We start from the raw sequence: 25,695 nt of genomic DNA on the forward strand, positions 1-25,695 counted from the left end.
GACGAGCTCGAGGATGGAGCGGCGGAGAGGTCTAGCGGCGCGTAACGGGAGAGGGTGAGACATGTGAGACGGAGCCTCTTGATGTCTTTGTTAGGCAGGTGTGGTCACAGATACTAGCTACGAGCTCGGGGGGAAGAAGGGCGAGCAGGGACATGGTGGAAGCAAACTTGGCCGGTGCAGCAATATCGTGGAGAGAAGTAAGATGCGTGTTGAGAATTCCAAGTGCAAACGAATTTTTAAGGAGCAGAAGCAGCAGGTGAGGTCGGGAACGACTAGGACAAACAGCCGCCCGGAAGTCGTGACCGCAGATCACTGCCCGTTTTGCTGTATCCCACTTCCTAGGTACGACAACCGGACATAGAGGCGAGTTTTAGACACTCGTCTGGACAGCACTCATGCAAGTCGCGCATAGAGCGAGATAGGTGTCGGTGGGCCTGATTCTCTTGCAACGCACCGTGCCAATATACCCAACTTTGTGACAGGGCACCAATCGGGGAAGCAGTCACGAATGGAAGCACCAGAAGATTGAGCGCGCTCGAGTAGGATCATCAATCAAGCAAGAAGATAGCGATTACAAGTGCTTTTTGAGCCATATCCGAAAAAGGTCCATCAGCATCAATGGGTGGGAGGACATGTTCGGGAGTAACAAATGAGAGGGAGGGGGAGAGAGGGTGAAGGAAGACAGAAGAAATTGGTATATAAAGTCCCTACAAAAGAAGAAAAGGCTCATGTAGAAGGGAAAGAAAAAGGAAAAAGTAGGCAGTAGTTCAAACGAGCAACCAGATCCCTAACCCGACCCTAATCCCATCCTAGCCCAGGACCTGAACCATCAATGATTTGGTATGTGTCTGCTTTCGGTATTTTAAAGAACCACCAAGCCTCTGCTTTATGTGGCGTGTTGAGTAGGGTGGAATGGAGGCATCAGCAGGCGTGGTGGCAGGGTAGCCTTGGAAAAAATATAATCTCTACTACAAACATTGCCAGCTTCTTCCCGCGTGGACTCCCGCCTGTTCGGGCCGGGCATGATGATCTGGAGAGCGAAAGAAAATGGTGGCGGGTGGGAGGAGGGCGAAGGCAAGTCCACGAATTAGAAAGAAGGAAATTTCAAACCCGGACGACGTAGGGAAGAGACAGACAGAATGACGTGCCCTTTTTGTTAAGCCCTCCAGAAATCCCATGTCATCGCCAGGTGGCCACCCGCTGCTGATCCATCGTGCCTGAGGCCCCATTCCCCGGTGACCTGTTGATCCCTCGTGAAAGCAAACACGACGGCCGTTTCCTGTACATGATGACCGCGTTCTACTCCTCCTCACAAGTCGATCAAGCTCCCATGCTGCTGCTGCTGCTGTTGCTGCTGGGGGAAGCTGGCGCCGAACGGGTTGCCGCCGAATCCACCAACAGGACCAGTCTGGGCCGGCATCAACCGGTTCTGGTTTGCGAAGCCCGTTTGCTGCGGCATGCCCGTGAACTGAGAGTTGAGGAAGGGGTTGTTGCCCGTCGCGTTCTGCGTCAGGCGGCCCGCACCCGCACCTGCACTGTTGACAAACGTCCCCGGTGCCGTGTGCTGCGCCGGAATACGAAGGTTGCCGACGTTTCCGAACGTATCCTGGCCTTCTCCCGACGCGAGGAGGGCATTGAGGCGTGCCGCATGAGGATCCATGGGCTGTTCCTGCTGCGGGCTCTGCGCTTGGAAGCTTTGCGACGGAGGAGCAGAGAAATCCCGGATCGGGTTGAAGCTGGAACTGTTGCCGTTGAATTGGGCTGTCTGTTGCTCCTGGAGCGCGCCGAGAGATGGCGCTGTCGAGCGTACAGGCTGCGCAGTCGCCGGTCGAGTGATGGAAGACGCGAAGGGGTTGTTGGAACCAGTAGCCATAGGCTTAATTGAATCCGTTGTGTGTGCGCCCGAATTCGAGGACCAAGGGTTGTTGCTGCCGGGCTGGAGCGTGTTCTGCTGCTCCAGCGGCTGCTGCTGCTGCTGCTGCTGCTGACCAAAACCATTGGTCTGCTGGCCCCATGGGTTGTTGCCCATGTTGAACGCAGTCTGCTGAGGCTGCAGGTAGTTCTGCTGCTGGCCGAACGCTTGATCGAAGCCAGTGGGTTGCTGCTGGAAGCCGTTGTAACCGCCGTATCCGTTCTGGAATCCAGTCTGCTGCGGCTGCATGCCAGTTGGTTGGGAGTAGGCCGAGTTCAAGAAACCGGTATTCTGAGGCTGCTGATCGATCGCGTTTCCAAACCAATCCACGGCGCCTTGCTGCTGGTATCCCTGATTCCATCCGGTCGGTTGAGCGGCTGCGGGTTGGGCGGGTGTGTCGTCGAACAGGCTGTTGGCATTGGTTTCCTCAAGTTCCCTACGGCGCAGCTCTTCCTCCTCTTGGCTGAGTCTGATCGCCTTTTGCAGGTCCTCGTCGTCATCCGTGCGTCGCTGGCGTTCGCGGCGTCTGCGCTCCTCCTCCATCTCATTCTTACTTGCTTCGATGGCCAGCTTATACTCAAGATCCTCCTCGTCGTTCCGCTGCTTACGCGGCTGGCGCGGTCGAGTGGCTTCGTTTCCTTGGCCGCCCATGCCGTAATCATCCAAGCCGGTGACACGGGACTTCCATGATTTGCGATCGGCGCGCTCGGCACGCAGGCGCTCTTCGTCAAGGATCAAGGAGGTGAGCTCCTTTGCGGAAACGCGCACTGTACACATAGCGTCAGCGGGGGAGCAGCTCAGGAGAGGGGCGCCGTCGGGGGGTCAGTATACCGTTCTGACCGACGTCGCGGCCATCCTCATCGACGTATTGGAATTCGCGCAGGGTCTTGATGATGTAGAGGTTCTTGCGCGCCCAGGTAACGACGAGTTCGGAGCCCTCGTGCAGGCAGTAGTCGAGAACCTTGAGCGACTTGAGCACGTGGCGCCAGTTCTTGCCCTTGTCGTTCAGGCGCTTGTCGAGCATGTCCATGATCTGGTAGAAGTCTTGACTGCTGAAACCATGTATCAGTGGCCTTTGCGACAAGGCCGCCGCGTCCGCGGGCGGCCGGCATGGTCGACACTTACTTGTTGAAGGTCAACTGGGAAATCTCGGCCATGTCGCTGCCGACGGGCCCCCAGGGGTCGTTGCTCGTGGCTGCATCGCATTAGCTACGGCGGCTCTGGCGGGCGGCGGACAGCGGGCGCAGCGTACCATTTCGCACCTTGATCTCAACGCTCGAGTAGCCCTTGGTGACATTCTTCACGCTTCGCACCACCTTCGACATGTTGGCGGTGTTGAGCGCGCTGGATCGCGGACAGCAGCGGGCTCAGGACTGTATATAGGGTTGTGGGTGCGCGGGTGGCAGGTAGCGAGGGTTGGTTGAGTAGGGTGAGGTTCGAGGGGATGGCGGCTGGGCGAATGTCGGGCGATGATGCAACTTGGTGTCGCTAGCCCGGAGAACGTGCGGGCGCTTTAATTAGCAGGCGGGCGACTCCGCAAACAGGGCACGCGTGGAAGCAGCGGTCGATTGCGGCGACAGAACGGCGTGGAGGCGGCGACGGTGGAGCGCGGCGGGTGTTTTTGTCGACCTCACGCAGCGGGAGGGAGGGAGGGTATTGGGATCTGCTGGGAGGCGAGAGGGCGCTGGGAGTCGTAATGCGCCCAGCCGCCGCGGCCTTGCAGTTGGGCTCTCTCCGGCTGTGGCGTGCCTTGCACCGCGGCGCAGTGCTCGGCGGGAGCGCAGACGTGTCAGTCGGCCTCCAAAGCCGCGTTTGCAACATGCAACACCCGCTGCAGAAGCAGCTGCACCCAGTGCCGCCCAATCGCGCGTGCCGCAGCCTGCCGTCTTACTCGGCGACAGGGGATCCGAGACCGGCACGGCGTCCTGCCGGCCTCGTCCTACGGGCAATCCTCCAGCACGGCGGCATCTCGCAAGCATCGTCGCTGCTGCAAACGCTGCTGCAAACGCCCGTATTCGGGTGGCAACCAGACCCAAGAGCACCGCCGCAACGCTGCGTCATCTCCCGTCGCCGCCGCAGGGCAGCCGTCCCACAGTCCGTCGCTGCTCCGGCGCGCGCTTCATGCGCACGGGCTGGCGGCGGCCCTGCATGCACAAGCAACCTCTCACGCTTCACGCTTCGCACCGGGCACCTGTACATGTCTAAAAACGTTTTAATGCTCTCTTTTTAAGCCCCAGAATAAGGAACCGCCCACCAGACCCGTCGTGCGCAAGGAAATAAAGATGAACAACCAGAACCCGCCCATGTCAGCTGAGGGCGTTTGGACGCCTCCCTTTGGCCCCGCTCTCTAAGAAAAACGCCCGGTCGCAAGCCCGCAGAGCAAGAAAGCCAGACCCAGAGGAAAACCTTAGGATATCTCCATCTCCGCAACCGAAAGAAGAAAGAGAATAACACACATGCAGAACCCTGAGCCGAATTAGGGTAGTAAAGGGAAATACCGCCAGCAACCACAACAAAGGAAACGAGGAAAAATCAGACCCTGATGCTACACTCAGATTGCTCCGTCACGCTCCGTACTAATGCAAGGGACATCCGTGGTGGCTGCCATCAATCAACCAGAGTTGGGAATTATCGCCGCTGAATCTTGCGGCTGGCCGACTCGCTCAAAACCTCATCGTACAATTAAACGCGCGCAATTAAGTCGAGTCAATTATTGGACAGGAGGAGCCCACATGTTCTCGGCCATCCTCCTGCGGGGATCGTATCCGTCAGGCTCAGTGCTGTTGGGCCTGGCCATGTTCGGGTTGCCGTAGTACATGTTAGGGGCCGACGCACCGTAGTGCGGCTCCGGGTACGTGTAGGAGTCATTGCCGCCGGGGGACGGCATGCTCTGCTGGGCAGGCGACTGCCAGCCCATGTTGCTCATGTGCGGGCTGCTGTGGGCACTGCCAGGCTGCTGCTGCGGCGCCTGCTGCTGCTGCTGCTGCGACTGAGCAGCGCCGGTGGGAGGCTCAAGAACCGAAGGCGGGCCGTACCCAGTAGGGTGCGACGTGATTGGCGGCCTGGGCTGAGAGGCGACCGACGTGTAGGGCTGCGAGGTCAAGGCAGGAGACGAGCGCGGGCTGGGCTGCTGCATCTCAGAGCGCAGGTGAGGAGGCATGCCGGGGTTCTGCATGTAGGCAAAATCCGAGACCTGGCGGTGCATGGAGGGCATGACCGGCATGCCGGCAGCAGGCGACATGGAGAGAGGACGTTGGTTCGGGGACGGCGTGGGGAGAGGGGAAGCCGTCTCAGAGTAGTCGTCGGCATCCGAGCGGACCGAACGCGCAGGCGCCTGGGACGCGCGAGACGCCAGAGCAGCGGCAGTAGCAGCAGCCGCCTCCTCAACAGTACCAGTGTGGTGGTTTTGGTGGCGCGTAAGCGTCGTCCTGCGCGTAAAGGTCTTCTGGCAGTCGGCATAGGGGCACTTGTAAGGGCGCTTGCCCGAGTGGATGCGACGGTGACGCGCAAGCGAACTGGAGTCGGAGAAGGGCTAGAAATCGTTACGTCAACATGATTCGACCGGTAAACAATGCCATCTCTGACTCACCTTGCCGCAACGCTCGCACATGTGGGGCTTCTCGCCAGTGTGGACACGCTGGTGGACGGTCAACGCAGAGCGCTGGATGAACTGCTTGCCGCAGTTCGGGTAGTCGCAGACGTGCGGACGGATACCGCTGTGAATCCTTTCTGTTGTGTTGTTAGCGCCGTTGAAATGAGTGCCAAGCGAACGCGTTGAGACTTACCATGACGCGCCAGATCGCTGCGGCGGGCGAAGCCCTTGCCGCAGGTCGAGCAGGCGAAGGCCTTTGGCGGACCGGTGTCCGACGCGGGCCTACCGCCAACCTGCTGTTGTTGCTGGTCCGGCGGGACCTGAGGGGGGTACGCGTGGTCGGGAGGAGGGTTGGGGAGGTATTGCTGGTTCATCATGGGCATGGGCGCGTTCATCGCGGTGGGAGAGGGGTAGCGCATGCCATTGGACATGGCGGCGGGCATCGGCTGATACGCCTGGAGAGGAGGAGGGGCGGGTTGAGGGTAGCGTGACTGGTAGTCGTTCGAGGGGTGCGGCGAGACTCCGCGCTCGGAATTCGTCTCCGACTTGATCTGGCCGTTTTGGTACGGCGCAGGGGCGTACTGCTGCTGCATCGTGGATTGCATGTCGTAGGACATGAAGGGTCTTCCTGCTAGAAGGCGTCCAGGCATCTTAGTATTGAGTATGTTCCCAAGTTCCATGTCCCACAAGCCAAAATCAGGGTGAGGTCCACGCGTTTGCAGGGGGCTGCAGGCGTGGAGGTCTAGGAAAGGCGAGTCCGACGAGGAGGCGGGAGAGGTGCGCACCAGTATAATGGGCTTTCGCTTTCTTGACCGCTCCTTGAGTGGGCTAAGATTCACACCGCCGCGAGCGACCGCGTTATTTGCGATTGGGTTGCCTGCGCTGAGGCTGCTCGCCCGCTCCACCAACACTGAGTAGGGATCGAGGTGTTGCGGAGGGTGGTCCGTCCGAGGGCGAGAGGTATGGGCCGGGCCACGCGAGGGTCAAAGCTGGAAGCAACACTACCACAGGCGAACGTCAGCTATCGTCAACGGGACGCAGAAGCGGGCAGGTGAGCGACATTGAGGCGGGAGGGAGCGCGGCGGGCGAGCGTGGAGCAGGCGCAACGAGCCGGTGAGGAAAAGGGGAACAGCAGGCGCTGGCGGAACAGCGCGAGCCGGGGGGGCAGGCGCGACTCGACGCGCTGCACGGCAGTGCACGACGTACCTTTGAGACGAGGCAGGGCAGGAGAGGGCGAAGGGCGGTTGGGGCGAGAGGAGTGAGGGTGAGAAAGTTCGAAGTACCTACGTGGAATACCGTTCTTTTCCTTCGCGTTTTGGACCTGACGGAGATGCGCTAGTCCGGATTGGGAGTGGCGCTAAATCCAAGGGCTTAACCCGATTCAACCTGACAATTCTGACACCGCGCAGCAGAGTTTCACCAGTCCCGATGGCGCTGGTGGAATGACGCGCTTCCCTGCTGGGCCTGTCGTTGTGCAGCGTGCAGCGCGTTCTGTTGCGATGGTTGCGCGAGGATGTGCGCGGGCGGGTGGCGCTTTGCGCTGTGCGTGAAACTTGTTCGCGGGCGCTTCTCGAACGGCCAGAGCAGTGCTGTGTGCGTGTCGTGTCGCTGGGCGGGCCTAATAACGCCGGAGTAATCTCGTGCAAGCCGTCCACAACAGCCGTGTCGCGTAAATCTCTTCACGTCGTCGGATGAGGTCTTCGGTGGGCGTCAGTCGCGTCGGGCGAGGCAGGTCGAGTCAAGCGGGCGTACCTTCGGACGCCTGCGTGCAGGTACCAGACGTGCAGATGCAGGCAAGTAACCGGGTCAATGTTCGTGGCCTCGTAACAGGTGCTGAGGAGCGGTCCCAGGGCTGGCTGGGTATGTATAGATGTATAGTACAGAGCCGCCTTGACTCGGGCGATGGGCACTCGGGGACGCGGGAGGCTGTTTGGCCAGGGCACGCAGAATGGTCACAGCAAGAAGGGCACTGTCAGGTCGGGGCGTCAGGCAGTTATGTAGATCATGGATTGTTTCCCATCGCGTCGACGAGCGAGCTAGCCGGCGTCGAGAAATGACAGCCTTGTGGGTTGACGACCCTGGCCGCGCTCTGCAGCCGTGTCAATGCGCCGATGGAGGTTCGCAGCATGGGATCGCTGGGGCGCTCATGCTGTCGCGTCAAAGCTTGTCTGGAGCATCCACTGTGCTCACCGCACCGCTCCACGCTGGACCCGGCTAGCGGAAAGGGGGTCGCGCGCCCGGCCAAGGGGCCCGTCTGCAGGCGTCGCAGCCACGCCATCCCACGCTGCCCCAAGAGCGCTCCCCACGCGCACACGCAGCCTCGTCGATGCCGGCGCGGTGGTGATGTAGCAGCAGCCCCGGGCGCTGGTCGCAGGGACGGGCGGGCTGCAGCACGGCCCTACGCACGCATGCTGCCGCCACGTTTGGAAGAGGCGTGGAAGGCCGCTAGAAACGACGCTAGAAAAGCCCCTTTGGCTTCCAACCTGACGGGCGCAGCCGGGATCGCTCTGCTATCACGCTGCAGGAAACGACTGGCCCCAGGATCGCCTGACTGAGCGCGTCCGCCCACGACACTCGCAGAAGGCCCTTCTCGCAGCAACAGGGGCGGCCGGCCGGCAGCAGGCGCGCTGCAGGGCAACTCGCTGCGCGTCGCCTGCAGCCACGAAACGCGGCAGGATATTGCGATGGCCGCGCCCGCGATCTAATTAGCTGCGTGACAGCCGCTGCGAGCGCCCGTTTTGCGTGGAATAATAAGATCACGCCCGCCCAACCAGGGGCAGCGCGGAAGGCTATTCTCAATCTCGGCTGGTGGTCGGAAATGTGCTTGGCAGGAGTGCTAGTCCCTCACGACGCGCCTATTTCGTCACCACGGAGGGGCTGCCGACAGCCGGCCGTGTGCGAGTTGTAGCATCAATTCCAGGCGCCGGTGGAGCGCCTTTTGTCATAGCCGGCCCACTGCCGCGGCCGGCACCAAGCCGATCTCCGCGCGGCGGCGCGCCGTGTGGTAGCGTGGTGTGGTGGTTCGCAGCAGCTGCTCAATCGCATACACGTGCTGGCGATCCGCGAGCATGCAGGAACAGGAACAGCGCGGCAGCGTCGCTTCCACGCCTCTTCTCGAAGCCGCAGCGAGTCAAGGCGGCGGAGCTTAAGGGGGCACGGATCGCGGAGTTCCGGCGGGCAGCAACGGCGCTGCAGAGGCGGCCGGGCGCGCGTGACCTTCTGCGCGGCTTCGACGCAGCTTCCACCAGATCCGCCTGTGCGCCGGCTGATTCAAGGGCGCCGGGGGGGCACGCCGCCGGCCCACTCCTTCCCCCCTTCGCTCACCACCAGGCGCACGAGCAATCTCCGAGGCCTGTTCGCCATCCAGAAGCATTCCTCTTTCGGCGGTGTAGACTCGCCACCTCACCCGCCGGCGTGCGTCGCCAGCCCGGCGCTGATCGCCCGCCCACAGCGTCCTGCACCTGAGCGAGTCATGGGGCCGGCCGCGATCTGCCTCCCAGCGCGTCTCCTGTCCCCCGTTTGCACCCTGATGCCGGGCGACATCATCTCGCAGCGGGCACCATGCTCGCTCTCAATGCGCGATCCGACACGGGGCAGTCCCTGACAGCGCTGCGTCCGGCCGTCGTCAGAGCTTGTGGCTGCCGCCTCAGGGGTGCGCGCCGGCTAGCGCTCGAGCAGCGCGCATGGGACACGAATTTCCTTCTCGAAGCCTGCCTTCTCCGGCGTAGTAGTCCGTCCAATTTCCGCACCGGGCGCCGCGGGGCCCGCCGCCGCCAGCTCGCGTTTCTCGAAGATTGCTGCTTCTGTCCTAGCCGGCGTGCGGAGCGGTGTGGTCGTCTGGGCAGTGCGCTGCCAGCGAACAGCGAGCGAGCTGGCAGCGCCCCACTGCCCGGATGCGCTGCGAGGCTCCCCGACCACCAGCGGCGCGCGCCAAGCCGTCGATACTCGATCGGCCATCGTGATGCCTCGTCTGCGCTGCCAGCAGCCATCCACGTCCGCCCAACTCCCGCCCATCCGCGCGGCCCTCGACCCCCGGCGGGGCGCCGCCCACCTTCCGCGCCATGATCTCACCGCACTTCTCCAGACGCACTCACCGCACTCGTCCCCCAGAGCGGTCTGTCGCCGTCCTGCGTGCAGCCACCGGAAGCATTGGGCAGGGGTTCCCATCAGGGACCAGCCGAAAGCAGGACGTGCAGGCGCCGCTGCTTCCTTCCCCCAACCTCATCTCCCCATCCTCGCTGCGAGTCATTGCAGTGACACATGGCTGCCCGCTGGCGCGCCAGGCCGCCGTCTGCCCAGCAGCAAGATCCCGATCGCGCAGCCTCCGGCGTCCGAGATCCTGGGGACGCATGCCTCGCCGACTGGCCATCCGATCTTCTCTCGTGAACCCACCGGCTACGCGAGCGCCTGTGAGTTGGCAGTCAGACCGCCCGCTAGCCTAACCGGTCAGAGATTCTCTTCGTAACTGCTTCCTCAGAGGCCAAGCGGGGGCCGGTCCGCCACACCTTGACGCGGAAAGAGCGGATACCATACTTCTGCGGCTTCTTCCCTAGCCACTTGCGGCCTGTATTGGAACATGACCCGACGCTCAGGACGGCCGGCAGCGCGTGAGGCTGAACGGACATTGGCCCCGCTGGCCGCGGCGTTCGGTCCTGACGGGGTCCTCCCGGCTTCTCTAGGTCTTCCAGAAGGGCCGAGGGGGCCTCGCCTCGCGCTGTGTGTTGGCAAGCGCTGCTGGACCCCCCTCTTTGGCCTTGGTGGCAGTTGGAAAGGGGTCTTGAAGGGGTCTTTGCCACCTCAGTGCTTGCGGGTAAGGCAGAGCAGCCGCACGAGAAGCGTGTCTAACCTGGATTCCCATGCATGAAACGCCGCAAGCCGCGTCCACAATCCGATCATATCGAACCAAGTGGCTCAGCCCAGCGGGAGAGCTGCAATCTTGCAGGTGTAGTCCAGTCTTCCCGGGCGACTTGGGCGGCAAGGCGTCCAATGCTCCCGCCGTGTGGCGGCGGCCTGTATGGCTATGGCAAGATGCGACCAACGCCGGCACCGCTGCCCGCGGTCCAGAAGGAACGTCTTTTCCTGTCTACAAGCCTTGCCTCGTGCAGACTCAGCCCTACGGACGGGAAGCAGATTGGACCTGCCAGATCACTAGCCACCACCAAGCCGTCAACGTCAGCAGTCTGCATTGACACACCCTTTAATATCGGGCACCCCGCACTCATTCTTATCCATGGCCGTAAGCAGGTTTCCTATCACCGTCTTAGCGCTTGGATGGCGTATTCACAGTACGGCACGACCAATCCTCTCGCAGGGCTGATGAACGTCACTTGACAGGTAAATCGTCATTTGCAGCCTTCATCTCCCATCAGCCCAGTTCCTTGGCCCTTCCACCGTCTACAGAGCATCTCATGTCCCCAAAACCCGGTCCCAATTCATCACGCAAGACGATTTCGCTGCTGCCTGAAGCCTACCGGTAGGCCGAGACCGTAGATCAACGATCGAGGAAATTAGCGATGTGGATGCATTGACGCTGCGTCGTCAGAGCACAGGTTGAGCACCTACTGCTCCCATCATACCACCCACATAATGCTGAACGGCTCCACTATTAGTCGCTTGGGATAGCTGCATTGCAATGCGGTGGTACGACATGACATCCGGGATTGCATACGCGGCAGCAACCGGACGGCGAACGCTACAATCTGAAAGGTAGGAGAAGATCCGTTTCAAAAGACCCCACGTCGAAGGCCTAACCTATACCGCCTTCCACCGTATCAGCCTTGCGGTTCGACGGTGGATGAGGCGGTTTCACATCCGGCAATTTTCGTGCTGTTTGTTCAAACCACCGGCGCACCGACCTACGCGGCGGTAGACTCTGACTGTGGTCCGACTACCACGCTTGTATCATGTTGGACTGCGCCCCGTGCTCGAAGGGGGTCCAGATGTGGACTGCTTCGCTAAGCAGCAATCCAAAGGCCTGATGTTCAGCCCAATGTTTAAGCTCTCGGCAGCGTGGGCGTCCCCCAGCTTCGCGGTAAATCGGATGGATCCCGGCCTCGTCGTCACCAGTACCGCACCGTGGCTCCTCCTCGTCGACCGTTTTGTCGCATTCGTATCTCTTTTCCTCTTCGTTGAGGATCATCGTCGTCGTCCCCGAACCTCAACCAAGATCGGCTGTCCCTTGAGAACAAGGAAGATTCTAGATTGCATCGATTGTGGCTCAAGGCTTTTGCAACACCGGTCAGACAGGCGAGGCAAGAGTTTGATTGCGGTGTGGAGAAACCCCAAGAAGGATGGAAGCTGTTTCACAATGGCACACAATGCGACATCCCAGCATTGCCTTGATAGGCAACGAGTGGTCAGCTAGTTGACGTAAATTCTCAGTGGCCGGCAAGGGCAAGTGTGATGAGGTGCGTGAAGAGCGACATATTAGTAGCCCCATGCTATGGATGTCAGGGACTTCGATTCGCACAGCTCTAGGTTGCCTTTTTGCAAGCCGACCATCAGTTCTCAAGAAAGAGGACTAACTTGTGCCGTGCCAGGCAGCGCTGCTGTTGGAGAGACACAGAGCTGTGGAATACCTGCGTCATTCTGCGGGTTGTTGTCTTATTACCCTGATGCCGCACTTCTTTTCTTCGTTGGTTCAGTTGCAGCTGAGGCGCTCCCTTTCCGACCCAGATCGTAGCTGCGAGCGATTACTGGATGCTGTGCTCGCAAACAACTCTGTCAATTGATGTGCCTCATAGTCGATCTCACAGTCTCCCAGCTCCCTGGCTAACCACCGGAAAACGCTTTGGGTCTAGCTGCGGCATGGCTCGTCTCTCTTTGATGTATTCTACAGATGTTGACTTCCAGATGAAGGCACGCCTGTAGTAGCCCGTGTTTGAGGGCTGCACCAAATTGCCACGTCCAGTTCAGTTTGATCTTTATACGACCCAAGACATTGATAGACTTATCGATGGATAAGATGATGAGAACAGATGACGTGCTGAAATGTGGTACGCCATGGCACAAGTGCCCGAGGACCATCAGTTTGTGCAACCACGCGTGACGTTCAACGGAAAACTTAGCTGCAGGTACAGCTACCAGCCGTTGCAACGTACTGACCTCATCGGCATGTCGGAGCTTGCCGCAATTCCCGTGGGACCGATGACGGAGCGTTACCGTTGGACGGCTTTCTGTCCGTGAAACGAATTGCACTGATTTGAGTTTTTTGCAGCTTGTTTTTTCTCGCCCCTTCCAAAAAACAATTGTTCAAACCGTGTCAATTGCTATTCGCTCGCTATCAGCGGGAGATGGATCAATGCTTTTGCCTTTGTCGGTACTCGTTGAGATACGGATGAGCCGGCGTTGAGGCCGGGCAAGGCGAGTGTGAATTGTGAACACAGATGGCATTGGCATTGGGAAGTTGAAACAGGGCCGGCGGCTGGCGGATGCGCCACAGACAGGGCGGTGGCAGCGGCGTGCGGCACAGCAACAAGGCCAACAAGGGTCAAGGCTCCATCCACACAGACTGGTGCGGGCGCCACGTGTGGCAAGCGGGACCTTTCTGGTGGGCGAGCTTGTGAGGGGGAGCCGACGCCGGGGCCCGCGCCTCACCGCAGGGCTGAGGAGGCGCGCGGGCGTGCTCGTCGAAAGTCTGGTTCAGGGCGGGCACGGCGCAGCGTCGTTCGTTCGAGAAGGAACACAGTCGGCTGGGGCCCGCCTGGTGTCCGCGTCCGCGTCACGCCCTTCCCGCTCACCCAAGCCGTTGTGTTTCCCGCCCGCACACGCCCCGACTAAACTCAAAGCTGCGCACCATGCTTCTTCCGTTCTTCTTCGCCCTCCCGCACCGCGATGTGCCGGATGCGCGCGCGGTCCCACCTCCCAGCCCAAGCTACCGAAACCCTAATCCTCGCCCTCCGTTCTCCATGGGTGGGTGCAGCTGGCTCTGTGCGTCCCGCAACCGCTCTGGCCATTTCTGCGAACCTTTCCCACCCCCCGGTCGTGTGCTGAAAGCCTCCGAGTCATATCGAGCCGCGACCCGTCCGTCCATTCCTCCCATTCCTCCTCCGTAACCTAGCGTCTCCCGTTCTACCTGGCACCCAACTCTCCCACACCAAGAAAGGAAATTACAACCCTCGAAGCAACCAAGTCCAGCCAGGCACACCACCCCGGCTGATCGAGTCTGCATCTGCGCCACACTCATCTCTTCTTCTTTTTTTAGCCGCTCGCACGAACGAACGAACGAACCTTCGACGACGCCAGGCTTTCCGTATGGACGCCGTATGTATAGGCTAATGTTCCCCGACGCCGGACTCGATACATAGAGCATGTCTATCCCGACCGCGACCGGAAGGCGAACGTCCTCGACTCAGCTGCAGTGCACCATGCAACGGAACCAGCGGGCCGGTTTTTATTCGCAATTTCATGCAGGTCACCCGCATCGCGCGGAGTGCCGACCGGGTGTTTCGGTAGGAGATCTCGGTGTGCAAGACATCTCCATGTCTATTCGAGAGTGACTTCGCTTCGCAGGCGTTTGACGCCCATGTGCGTGCGTGTGTGCCTACACCGTCATCCTTCCCCTATTCTCTCTTTTGTCTTCTCCATGGTCCCTGGGAAAACGAAAACTAGAAATCCGAGCATCTCTGCGACCGAAAAACGTGCGGGGACCTCCTCTAGCTTGTTGGTCCACACAAACACTAATCACTTGTTTAACGAGATTATGGGGTTGGTGGGTTGCATGATGGCCTATGAAAGATTAAATCCTTCAGGTAACATCTTGGAAGACATGCAGGCTCGTCCAATGGGACAGTTGAAGCACACGTCCGGACGTAGGGGCGGATTTAAGAATCTAGCACTGTACATGATGTCTAAATATCGACTCTAATTGACCATAACGGTCGAGTGGAGTGAGCATGATTACGACATATTCTTCCATATCTCACCGTCATCGAAGAACTCGCAGAACGATTGAAAAGTAGCCATATATTATCATCTCTGTCTTCACAAACAAAACTTTCTCATCTCTCAGCTAAAAGTTCCAAACAACGCCAGCAACCATCTACACAAGGTATAAAACAAGTACTTCCCTGCTGCTGCATCATCTAAACAATAGCCATGAGAGGGGGGGTGGGGGGAATCTAAAAACATATGCGCCAATCTCCCCTCCCACAGTCAAAACAAGCAGTAACCTCCACTTCCCTAGTTATCATACAAACAAACCCCACCTCTTCCTCTCTCCCTCTCTCCCTCAAGCCTTCGGCACGCCCCCCGTCCCAAACAACTCCAAATGCACCCTCTCCTCATCCACCCCCAGCGCCTGCAAGCCCCTCTGCACATCGACCATGAAGCGCTCCGGGCCGCACACGTAGTAGCGCGCGCGCGCGTCGCCCACGAACAGATCCCTCTCGGCGTCCAGCTTGGCCAGCTGCAGGCGGCCGGCGACGTCGTAGTCGCGGCCGGCGACGTCGGCGGCGCTCGGGCGCGAGACGAACAGCGTCTTGCGCACGTTGGGGCGCGTCGCGGCGAGATGGTTGATGTGGGGGGCGAAGGCGCGGGAGGCGGTAGTGCGGGAGGCGTGGATGTAGGAGATGGGACGACGGGAGGAGGTGTCTGCTTCTTCTTCTGCGACCAGGGAGTTGAGGATGGATGTCAGCGCCGTCAGGCCGACGCCGGCGCCGAGCAGGACGATCGGGGCGTCGGCGGGCACGGCGGCGGCGTCGAAGTAGAAGTCGCCGTAGGGGTGCGAGACGCGCACGACGTCGCCCTCGTGCTTGTCCGCGTGCAGCACGTTCGACACGTAGCCGGGGTGGGCGACGCCATCAGCGCCCGGCTCGCGCTTGACGCTGATGCGGTAGTGCGACGGGTGCGGCGCGTCCGAGAGCGAGTACTGGCGGGCCTGGAGGTGGTCGAGGCCGGGGACGCGGGCCTGGATGGAGACGTACTGGCCGGGGAGGAAGGCGGGCAGCGGCTTGCCGTCGACGGGAGCGAGGTAGAAGGACGTGATCTCGTCCGACTCGGGCTGCTTGCGGGCGATGCGGAAGTCGCGCCAGTCGGTCCAGCCGTCGGCGCGCCTGTACAGCTCGGCCTCCTTGCCGATCATGATGTCGGCCAGCTGCCAGTACGCGGCGGCCCAGGCGTCGTGGATGGCGGGCGTCAGGGCGTCGCCGAGGATCTCCTTCATGGCGGCCAGCAGGTAGGTGCCGACGACGCCGTAGTGCTCGGGCTGGATGTGCAGCGAGGCGTGCTTCTGGCAGATGAGCTCGACGGCGGGCGAGAGCACGCCGAGGTCGTCGATGTTGGAGGCGTAGGCGTAGAGGGACATGGCTAGGGCGCGCGGCTGGTGGCCGGTGGCCTGGTGCGTGTTGCTGAAGATGTTGTTGAGGTCGGGGTTCTCGCGCAGCATGTTGGCGTAGAAGCGGGTGGTGATGGTGTTGCCATGCTCGGCGAGGATGGGCACGGTGGCCTTGATGATTTTGGCTTGGTCGGGAGTCAAAGGCATGGCTGTGATGTGCCGGAGGGGAGCAGTGTTGGACGATACAATATATGTTCAGGCTGGTTGGGTATGCGCTGTGATGTAATGGGAGACTTTGCAGGCTTCTTATACACGGATACAGGCAGTAGACTCCGCGGACATGCAGAAAAGGAGCAGAGCGAGCAGCGGAATCCTTTCGATGCGGATGACCATTGTGTCACTCCACCAGGCGTAATACTTCCCTTGGGGGAGAAGCTCGAGCGCAGCTAGCGCACGATATTTTCGGCAGCACAGGCGTTGGCGGCCACGAAAAACAGCGCAGGAGGCAGGAGATGGAGCTGATTCAGCGACGGCCCAGGGCAGCCGTTAAGCTAACGGAGCGGGCCTATAGCAGCGGTTGTAGTTACGCGATTTCCGGTGCGGAACGGAAGCGCGAGCTCAGCATGGCGCAAACGTCAGCATGTGGATTAGTAGAGGAGAGAAAGAAGCGGCCGGCGGAGAGCCTTCTCCGCGGAGATGCGGAGACAGGCGGAGGACGGCCACCACTTGCGGCTCGGCCAAGGGCAGATGCGGTTCCGAGGACGCGTGGGATTTCTTGCTCGGGCCCGAGGAGACGGAAGATTGCGGAGGCCATAATTAGACGCCGGATGGACACTGACGATGATGGATGTGGTGTTGAAGGAAGTTGTTCGACTGGGGAAGTGCGGGGAGCAAAATTCGGCCACCACTTTGCTCCGCTCACCCTGTCGCCCCCTGCTGTCTCGTTCATCGCCAACACACGACAACCTCATCCTCGCAGACACACGTCCATCTAACAATGCAATCCGGCCCCGTCTACAACTCGCCTTGTCCCTTTCTCCTCACTCGCTCTCAGTGCTGACCCCCGGGCGACGCGAACGGCTGCGACCGTGTTCGAGTCACGCAATTGGATACAAATTCCCCTGGCTCTAACGTCCTTTTGACTGCCACCTTCCGCCATTTGAGCCTCCGTCCAAGCCTGAGCAATCAGTGGCCACGATTGTTGTCCAGTGCCCTTGTTCTATATGCGCTCGACACGAAGCAGCAGCAGACATTTCTATCAAAGCAGACCATCTGGTCGTGAGGCCGGCCACCAATAGGTAGCGTATCTCGCTAGGAAGAAAATTCGGCCGAAAGCTCAATTCGCAGCTTCATGGTTAGCTTCATCTGAGTCAGAGTCCATCTTCACGTCCGTCATGGGACTCGTTGGTGTCTGGAAAGCCCCGGACCCGAGCATGCAGCCCAAGCTTCTAGCGTCCGGGTAAATGCAGCCCGTGGAGATTGTGGCGTCGCTACCTAACCGAGCTTCTGAAGAACCAGAGGCAAGCTGTTTGATCTTTGCCGCTGGAGTGCAGATGGCTTTTGGCATGCGAATGATCGCCGTGTGCTGTGTCGGAACGAAATGCAATTCTGCAAGCATGGCTAGCGGCGATCAGCTCCATGCGGACCATCCAAGTGCTCGGTTACTGGCAGGCATGCGAGGTTTGACAGCTTCCTGTTCGGGAAAGTATCCGAGTGCGGGGCTCCACATTTGGGCTTGCCTTCTCGTGAGCCGCACTAGTATACGACATTTTCACCGTTAGACGACCACTACATCGTCGCCAATTGGAGGAATTTCTCCAACCGCAGCTCTAGGCTCCTTGGAACCGCCCTATAAGAAGAGCATGCATCTCCTCCCTTGTCCCTACAGCAGATCTTAACTTTCTCCCCACATCAACACAACCATGCTTATCACGAAGCTCGTCACTGTGGGCTCTGTTCTGCTCTCCGGAGCAGCCGCCGCCCCGAAGCCCGCTCCCATATTCTACAAGGGACATGATCTCTCCTCTCTGAAGATCATGGAGGAGGGCGGTGTCATTTACAAGGACACTGCAAAGAACAACGAGACGCGGCCGGCTGAGGACATCCTTGGCGATGGCGGCATGAACACTGTCCGTCTCAGGTCCGTCCATCCCACCCACGCCAACACAAGGTTTGAAGCTGACAAGAAGCCAGGCTATGGGTCGACCCTATCCCCGGTCAGTACGACCTGGCCTACATCCTCGACCTCGCAAAGCGCTTCGCCAGCAAAGGGTACCACATCTACCTCGACTACCACTTCTCCGACACGTGGGCGGACCCGCAGCACAACAACGCGCCCGCCGCGTGGCCCACGACGCTGCCGGAGCTCTCGACGACGATCCGCGCCTACGTCAACACCACGCTCCACGCCTTCTCGGCCGCCGGCGTCGACCTCTCCATCGTCTCGCTGGGCAACGAGGTGCGCCACGGCATGGTGTGGCCGCTCGGCTACGTCGACGTCGACGCCTTCGCCTCGGACCGCGCGCGCGCCGCCAACTTCACCGGGCTCGCCACCATCTTCTCGGCCGCGCGCGCGGGCGTGTCGGACGCGGTGGCCGCCGGCGTGCGCAAGCCCGACGTCATGATCCACGTCGACAACGGGTGGAACGTCACGCTGCAGGAGACGTGGTTCGCGGCCCTCGTCGACACGGGGCTCGTGGCGGCCGCCGACTGGGACGTCTTCGGCTTCTCCTTCTACCCCTTCTACGGCACCGGCGCCACGTTCGCCAACCTCAAGAAGAGCCTGACGACCATGTCGCGCAAGTACAAGAAGCCGGTCCAGGTCGTCGAGACGGATTACCCCGTCCTGTGCTCGGGCACGTGGGGCCCCGTGCCCGACCTCAGCGAGCCGTCGGTGCCGGTGAGCGTCGCGGGCCAGGTCGAGTGGGTGCGCAAGGTGATTGACGTCGTGCGCAAGGTGCCCGAGGGCCGCGGCACCGGCGTGCATTATTGGGAACCGGCGTGGACGAACCTGACCAGCTTGGGGAGTGCGTGCGACGATGCGATTCTGTTCGACGCCGATTATAGCGCTTTCCCGACGACGTATGCGTATTCGCGGAAGTCGGTGGCTATGTTTAACTACTAATGTAATGGTAATGCTGTGTGGATAGGGGATTAATGGAGCTTGGTGTATGCCTTCACGGACGCTTTGTTTTCCCCTAAACTAATGTAAGCAGGACGGGTCTGCGTCTTGACTGAGCGGTTCGGCTTCCGAAAAATTGAAAAGCTTATCAATGAATCCGCCCTCTGGAAAAGTAAACACGACATTGAGACATTGTACATGGCTTTCCCTTCTGCATCATGCAAAAAATTAATAATCCTGCAATCGATACCATGCGTCATCTGCGTTCGTGAGTCGACAGCATCCAACACTTTGAAGTATATGAGTCTATATGGCCGAAACCCCACTTCGGAACTCGGAAACGCGACAACGGCGTCGTGCTCAAAAATGTCGTCGTCGATCCGGACGATGATGATTCTGCTGGTGCTGCTGCTGCGCGGGTCGCGGCGTGGGTGGAGCCGGAGGGGGGAGGGAAGGTTGAGGGGGTGAGTGTGCCCGGGGCAGAGGATGCGGAGGGGTGGCCGAGGTGCGCGGTGGGGGAAACTGTGGAGGAGGAGGTGAGGGTGTTGAGGGAGGCGAGGGAGAGGGTGTTTTGGATGGGCAATAGGGATTTTTGGTGTAAGTGGTTGACTGATCTCCTCCCCGGCCTCTTCAGGTGCTGCTTCTCCAATGCTCGTTTTCTGACGGAGGTGACGCGAGAGCTGATTTGCGTGCAAGACCTTTCTGCGTTGGCTTGCCATCCGGGGTTTCAGGGAAGGGGCTTGGGTGCTGTCTTGGTACGGTGGGGGATGGGGCAGGCTGAGAAGGATGGTGTGCCGATGTACTTGGTAGCTACTCCGGTTGGGATGGTTTTGTATACCAAGTTAGGGTTTGAGGTTGTTGCTGAGTACGACTTTTCGAGGTTCATTCCGGACGGAGGGCAGTACGTGCTTGCGTGCATGCTCTAGAAGCCGGGTCATAAATGGCAGTAACCTCAATCTACTCCGAAGGTGGGCCCTTCTCTATTTCAAGGTTGTTTAATTAGATCTTTATTGTGGATTGATACTGATACCAGAACGTTACAGATGTTCAAAATGAAGATTAGGGACTAATTGTCATTCTAAAGTCACGAATAGGTCTCGAAGTCAAGAAGGTTTCTGAAATGACGCAACTGCGACTACAGAACACTCTCATTGGCTGGGACTCCGCGCTCCAAGCCCCCAGTGCAAATGTGATGCGATTGGGCAACGTGGTCCTGCATGTCATCAGCCCCGTTCAGCTGCCTGCATGCTGCGCCCCGCGGCCTCCTTTTCAGCTTCGATCACCACTACACCCTTTTTCGCAAACTCCGAGCCACCATTACCATAGCTCTATGCTGAACCACGCTGAGCTCATCCGCTTGTCAACAAGATCTGGCCGGTGATACGTACAAAAGGTGCATATGAACTGCCAGCCCTCTCAGCGCACAGCGTTGTACCACGCAGGAGTCAGCTAAAGCGCCCGACAGAAGCGATTTTGAAACAGCAACGACAGCATTGTCGACTGAGTGCGACACTTCGAAAACAAGAAAGCCTCAAAGCAGCTCGGAGATATGAGCCAGCACGTCCCCCCCGCAAGCCCTTTCGACGCGGATGGCATCCTCACTTCTCGGTGTATACCGTGGGACCAGTTTCCAGATCTGTCACGTCTACGACCTCCCCCTCGGAGACCTAGGGACCGGAGCGATGGGGAGCTTTTTTCGCCATGTGAACTAGAGCGCGTCAACACCCTACTTTGCTCAGCTCAGGCGCACCTCGAGAATACCTACTGGCTTACGAGCTCTCAACGACGGCAACTTGGCCAGCTCCCAAATACGAAATGTATATGCCTCACTTTAGATGTCATCGAGCAGAGAGAGTCCCTATGCGAATTTTTCAGGTGGGATGTCACCGACAACGCAATGCCTCTCCCCATGAACCAGCTTCAGGACATATTCAAGGGCCATCGCGATCCGGGACGTACAGCAGAGCAGTTCTATGGAGAACAGTTCCGATGGTTTCCGAGGAGCTGGACCAGCGGACTACACCACGACATGCACCGACTCGAAGCCCTCCCATTACGTCCCATCCGTTCCCTTGGATATGGCTCCCAGGGCTCGATTGATGAAGTTGAGCTGTCACACACCAGGGAAAGGTACGCGAGGAAGAAGTGGTTCGCTGGCACAAATTCGGAGAAGATAAAGGAGCAATTCTTCGAGGAGGTTAAGATTATAAAGAAGCTTGCCGGACATCCGCACGTGTTGGGGCTCCTGGCAAGCTACACTCGGGACCGTGAATTCGGTCTTCTGTTGCCCTTGGCCGATTGCGACTTGTGGCAAATCCTCACGATGGACCCATCGGAAAGAAAAGAGTTCATCTCTGATGAAAATCTCTTGAGATCACAGGGTTGCCTCATCTCAGGCCTTATGTTCATGCACGAACGCGGCATCAAACACAAGGACGTAAAGCCCCAGAACATCCTATTGCGGCAAGGATACTTGCAATACACGGATTTCGGGCTGTCCAGGGACATTTCAGAGCTCTCGCAGTCTGCGACCGACAGCGCGGATCGGGGAACCTTTAAATACATGGCCCCAGAGGTCACTGTTTACCAGTCGCGAGGACGGGCAGCTGATGTCTTTTCCCTTGGCTGCGTCCTGCTTGAAATCCAGAGTGTCCTGTTCGGCTTCAGTGTAGACGATACCCACAGCTTCTCGGCGCTTGGGCCGTTCCATCAGAACCTATCACGTATCTGGTCTTGGATCGACTACACATCGGACCTGCCGATTCCCAACCTCACTATCCTTGATTCAGACTCCAAGGACGCCTTGCGTGCTATGTTGAGTCAGAATCCGGATGACCGACCCACCTTGGATTTTGTGTTTGTCAAAACTATCGTCCGGGGACCAGGTCTGTTCTGCGTCAAATGCATTCATCAAGCATTGGTTCAACGGGGATTGCATGGAATGAGCCCAAGAAGCTGGGTAGCTCTTTTCTAGGTTAACGGCCGCTATTTCCTTTCATAGCATCTAAATCGCATCCAGCACATCACTGCATTCCAAACACACAAGAAATTGTCAAAATAGTTCATCTATTCATAAACCACGCCCGTCCGTAACGCATCTGCCCTCGAGTAGCAGACCCCTGCTAAAAGATAGAGGTAAAAAAGTTGGGGAGGGTGGAAAAAAAAAGGCCCACCCAGAAAAGGAAAGGAAAAAAAAAAAGGAGAAAGCAAAGCTATCCCTCCCTATCCTACTCTCAGCCAGAGCCCTATCGAAACACACACATCCTTCATACCAAACTTTTGTTTTCCCTGTCCCGTCTCTCGACTTGTGGACCGAGCCCCCCGCCATCATCGTCATCGTAATTGATCGTTCCCGGGGTGAACCTTCCTTCCTCTCATGTGCCGACCGACGAGAGAAGAAGAAAACGGAGCAGCTTGATCCAGCTGATTTACCCGTCCAGGGAGATCCCGTCCCCCAATTAAACCCAGAACCCATCATCCGCATTCCGTCGTCATGAAACACAAAGAGCCCCCAGGAAAGAAGAAAAAGAAGCACATCTACTGCCATCCGTGAGAAGCAGATCAGCTGTACGGCTGCTCTGCTGCAGGGCTCGGTAAGAAGTTGCCCTTTCCACCATGTCTGGCCAGCGTCCTTTTGCTGGAAGAGGAGAAAGGATTGTGTCTCCTCACCGTTGAAAATAAGGAGCATTTGAGCAGCAAGCAAGCGAAAAGGGCAGCAACCACCTAACCGTCTCATAATACATGTTCGTGAACGTGTGGAAACTGGTGGCGCAAAGAAGAAAACGGGGAATCAACGGGGCTGAGAATGGCTCCTATCGATGTTCGGAAGAAACCATAAAGGGGGTATTCGGAGGCGTCCGGAATAGAAAAGAAAAAGCGAAAGTAGACTCAATTGCCGGCGAAGCCGTTCCGCTGGACCTCCATATGAACCGTGGCCTCGGAGTCGCTCGACCGGTGAGCCACAAAGAAAACAGACCCTAACTTTTGAGCACCACCAAGCGCGAACCCTGGAGCAGCGACAACGCCTGATACGCCATTCGAGGACCTAAGAATCGAGAAGTTGGAAGGCTAGAGGTAGCGCCGAGGATATCCGCGGAAACGACGCTTAAGCCTTGTTCTCGGACTCGCCTTCCTTGGCCGCGTCCTTGGGCGCCGCGTTCTCGTCCTGACCATCGCCCTTGCTCTGGATGTACTCCTGGTAGACACCCATAGCCTCGTCAACCTTGAGACGGAGAGCGTTCTCGTCCGAAGTCCTGGAATAGCTGATTAGTCATCTGGCGGTCTTTCCAGATTGTGGATGTATTGCGGAAGAACTTACAAGTTGATGAGCTCAGGGTTCTCCATCTCCAAGAGCATACCGGTAATCTTGCCAGCAAGCTCGGGCTGCATGGCGTGGATCTTGGGGTAGAGGGCCTCGCCGAGCATCTGCTTCTGCTGAGGCGGGGGAGCGGACTGGAGAGCGCTCATGTCGACACCCTCACCAGGAGTGGGAGTCTGGCCGGGGGCAGGGCGACCACCAGGGAAGCCGGGCTGGCTGCGGTTGCCACCACGGTTGTTAGGGCCACCGCGGTTGTTGCCGGGGATCTGGCCGCCCATCTGGGGCATGTTGGGCAGGGGCACGCCAGGCATAGGGCCACGGCCAGCACCGCGACCGCCCATAGCAGCCTGCTGAGCAGCGATCATCTGAGCGTAAGCGGGGTTGAACTGGGGCGGCATGCCACCGGGGGGAATGGCGCCAGGGTAGGGCATGCCCATGGGGGGCATCTGCTGGGCGTTGGGGCCACCGCGGCCACCCTGCATGGGCAGGCCCTGAGGGAAACCGGCGCCACGGCCACCGGGCTGCATGCCCTGGGGGAAGGGCATCTGGCCACGACCGCCCATGAAGGGCTGCTGGCCAGGACCAAAGAACATCTGGGGCTGGACAAACTGCTGGGCGGGCATGCCGGCGGCAGCAGCGGCCTGCTGCATGCGGATCTGGTTGCGAGCCTGGATCGTCGCCTCGAGCTGGCTCTTGCGGACATCCTTGCGCTGGGCCAGGGCAACGTAGAGCGGCTTGCCGCCCATCATCTTCTGGTTCATGTCCGTGACGGCCTTGGTGGCCTCTTCGGGGTTGCTGAAGCAAACGAAACCGAAGCCCTTGCTCTTGCCCAGAATCTTCTGCTCACCCTTGATGGTAACCTTGTCCATCTCCTTGGTGAGCTTGTCAACGCCATCCTTCTCGTCATCGCCGGAGCCAGACTTCTCCTCAGGCTTCTCCTCCTCGACCTTCTCCTCCTCTTCCTCCTTCTTGGGAGACTCGCTGCCGGAGCGACCGACGGGCTGGGTATCGCGCATAACCTTGGCGGAGGTAATGGTGCCGTAAGGAGCGAACATGTCGCGGAGCTTCTCGTCATCAATGTCGTCTTGCAGGTTCTTGACGTAGAGGTTGACGCCCTGGTACTTGGACTGCTTCTCAGCGCGAGCAGCCTCGTACTGCTTGCGCAGCTCCTCCTCACGCTCGTGCTTCTTCTGCGCACGGCCGACATACAGCTTCTGGCCCTTCCAGTCATTGTCGTGGAGCTCGTCCACAGCCTTGGAGGCGCTCTCATGCTTGACGTAGTTGACGAACCCGAAGCCGCGGCTCTTGCCGGTCTCGTTGTCGTGAGCAAGCGAAGCAGAAGTAATCTGACCGTACTTCTCGAAGAGCTCGCGGAACTCCTCGTCGGTGACGTCCAGGTCGATGTTCTTGACATAGACGTTGGTGAAGTTGGCCTTCATCTCCTCGAACTTGCTCATGCGGTCCTTCTTGGGAATGTGGTGGCCAACGAAGACCTTCTTCTCGTTCAGCAGCATGCCGTTGACGGCCTTGATGGCGTTGTTCGCAGCCTCAGCGGTCTCGTAGTGAACGAAGCCGTAGCCCTTGGAGTTTCCGTGCTCGTCCTGAGCGACCTTGCAGCTGAGAATGTTGCCGAAGGCAGCAAACGTGTCGTGAAGGGCCTTGTTGTCAATCGCAGAGTCCAGGTTCTTGATGAAGACGTTGCCCTGGCCAGTCTTACGGAGGGCGGGGTCACGCTGAGACCACATGATACGGCAGGGCTTGCCCTTGATCAAGGTGTAGTTCAGCTCCTCCAGAGCCTTCTCACCGTCCTCGGAGCTGTTGTAGTTGACGTAGGCGTACCCAAGCGAGCGACGGGTGACAGCGTCGCGGCAGACACGGATGGAGGCGACCTGGCCGATCGACGAGAAGAGCTCGAACAGCATGGCCTCGGTGACGGAGGGGTCGAGCTCGCCGACATAGAGCGAGGCGGAGTTCTGGTGCGCGGAAGGAGCAGCGGAGGTAGGCGTAGGGGCCTCGGTGGCACCTGCAGCGTTGGCGGTACCGTTCGCATCGCCGGCGATGGGCGAGGTCGGGTTGGCATCAGCGCCAGGAGCAGTGGAGTTGGCAACCTCGGCGGACATGTTGATGGCGTTCTGCGCGCGGGTCAGCAGGCTGGCACGGGTTGGACGCGGCGCACGCGGATTTTCGTGGGCGGCACGCGAAAAGGTGGCTCGTGGGCCGTGGAAGCTCACCAACTAAGAGGCGGGGAATGGGTATTGAGGATCTGCGGGTGTCGCGGGTCGGCTGGGACAGCGAGTCGCTCGGAAAGCAGAGAGATGCTCCGGGCGATGGGATTTGGCGGGGAGGGGCTTTGCGGTGAAGAGCGGGCTGGGCGACTGTGCGGTTGAGGTCGACAGGTCGCGTCAGGAAGAGGTGGCTTCGCCGCGGGTTTTTGTGGGTTTTTAACTTTTTTTTCTGTGAGGAGAATTTTTTCTGAAGG

General features: G+C 59.3%; 6 protein-coding genes across 6 annotated transcripts; 2 read left to right on the forward strand and 4 right to left on the reverse strand.

Annotated features, from left to right (window-relative positions):
- Positions 1–1,309: 1,309 nt before the first annotated feature.
- SLS55_008543 (uncharacterized protein) lies at positions 1,310–3,237 on the reverse strand (the record flags this gene model as incomplete). The annotated part of the gene is made up of 4 exons (XM_066779951.1): positions 1,310–2,679; positions 2,744–2,964; positions 3,038–3,107; positions 3,165–3,237. 4 exons carry the CDS (start codon positions 3,235–3,237, stop codon positions 1,310–1,312), a joined length of 1,734 nt encoding a protein of 577 aa, XP_066629180.1.
- Positions 3,238–4,622: 1,385 nt separating this feature from the next.
- On the reverse strand, positions 4,623–6,121 carry SLS55_008544 (uncharacterized protein; the record flags this gene model as incomplete). The annotated part of the gene is made up of 3 exons (XM_066779952.1): positions 4,623–5,444; positions 5,502–5,641; positions 5,698–6,121. The coding sequence occupies 3 exons, from the start codon at positions 6,119–6,121 to the stop codon at positions 4,623–4,625; spliced, it is 1,386 nt and encodes a 461-aa protein (XP_066629181.1).
- An 8,612-nt stretch (positions 6,122–14,733) lies between these two features.
- On the reverse strand, positions 14,734–15,984 carry SLS55_008545 (uncharacterized protein; the record flags this gene model as incomplete). Its single annotated transcript, XM_066779953.1, has 1 exon — positions 14,734–15,984. The coding sequence occupies one exon, from the start codon at positions 15,982–15,984 to the stop codon at positions 14,734–14,736; it is 1,251 nt and encodes a 416-aa protein (XP_066629182.1).
- A 1,715-nt stretch (positions 15,985–17,699) lies between these two features.
- SLS55_008546 (uncharacterized protein) lies at positions 17,700–18,901 on the forward strand (the record flags this gene model as incomplete). The annotated part of the gene is made up of 2 exons (XM_066779954.1): positions 17,700–17,917; positions 17,971–18,901. 2 exons carry the CDS (start codon positions 17,700–17,702, stop codon positions 18,899–18,901), a joined length of 1,149 nt encoding a protein of 382 aa, XP_066629183.1.
- A 1,906-nt stretch (positions 18,902–20,807) lies between these two features.
- Positions 20,808–21,872, forward strand: SLS55_008547 (uncharacterized protein; the record flags this gene model as incomplete). Its single annotated transcript, XM_066779955.1, has 1 exon — positions 20,808–21,872. One exon carries the CDS (start codon positions 20,808–20,810, stop codon positions 21,870–21,872), a length of 1,065 nt encoding a protein of 354 aa, XP_066629184.1.
- Positions 21,873–23,003: 1,131 nt separating this feature from the next.
- On the reverse strand, positions 23,004–25,336 carry PAB1 (Protein phosphatase PP2A regulatory subunit B; the record flags this gene model as incomplete). Its single annotated transcript, XM_066779956.1, has 2 exons — positions 23,004–23,151; positions 23,217–25,336. The coding sequence occupies 2 exons, from the start codon at positions 25,334–25,336 to the stop codon at positions 23,004–23,006; spliced, it is 2,268 nt and encodes a 755-aa protein (XP_066629185.1).
- Between the last annotated feature and the right edge of the window lie 359 nt (positions 25,337–25,695).

This window comes from Diplodia seriata, assembly GCF_021436955.1.
Source record: "Diplodia seriata strain FDS-637 chromosome Unknown scaffold_9, whole genome shotgun sequence".
Taxonomy (NCBI): domain Eukaryota; kingdom Fungi; phylum Ascomycota; class Dothideomycetes; order Botryosphaeriales; family Botryosphaeriaceae; genus Diplodia; species Diplodia seriata.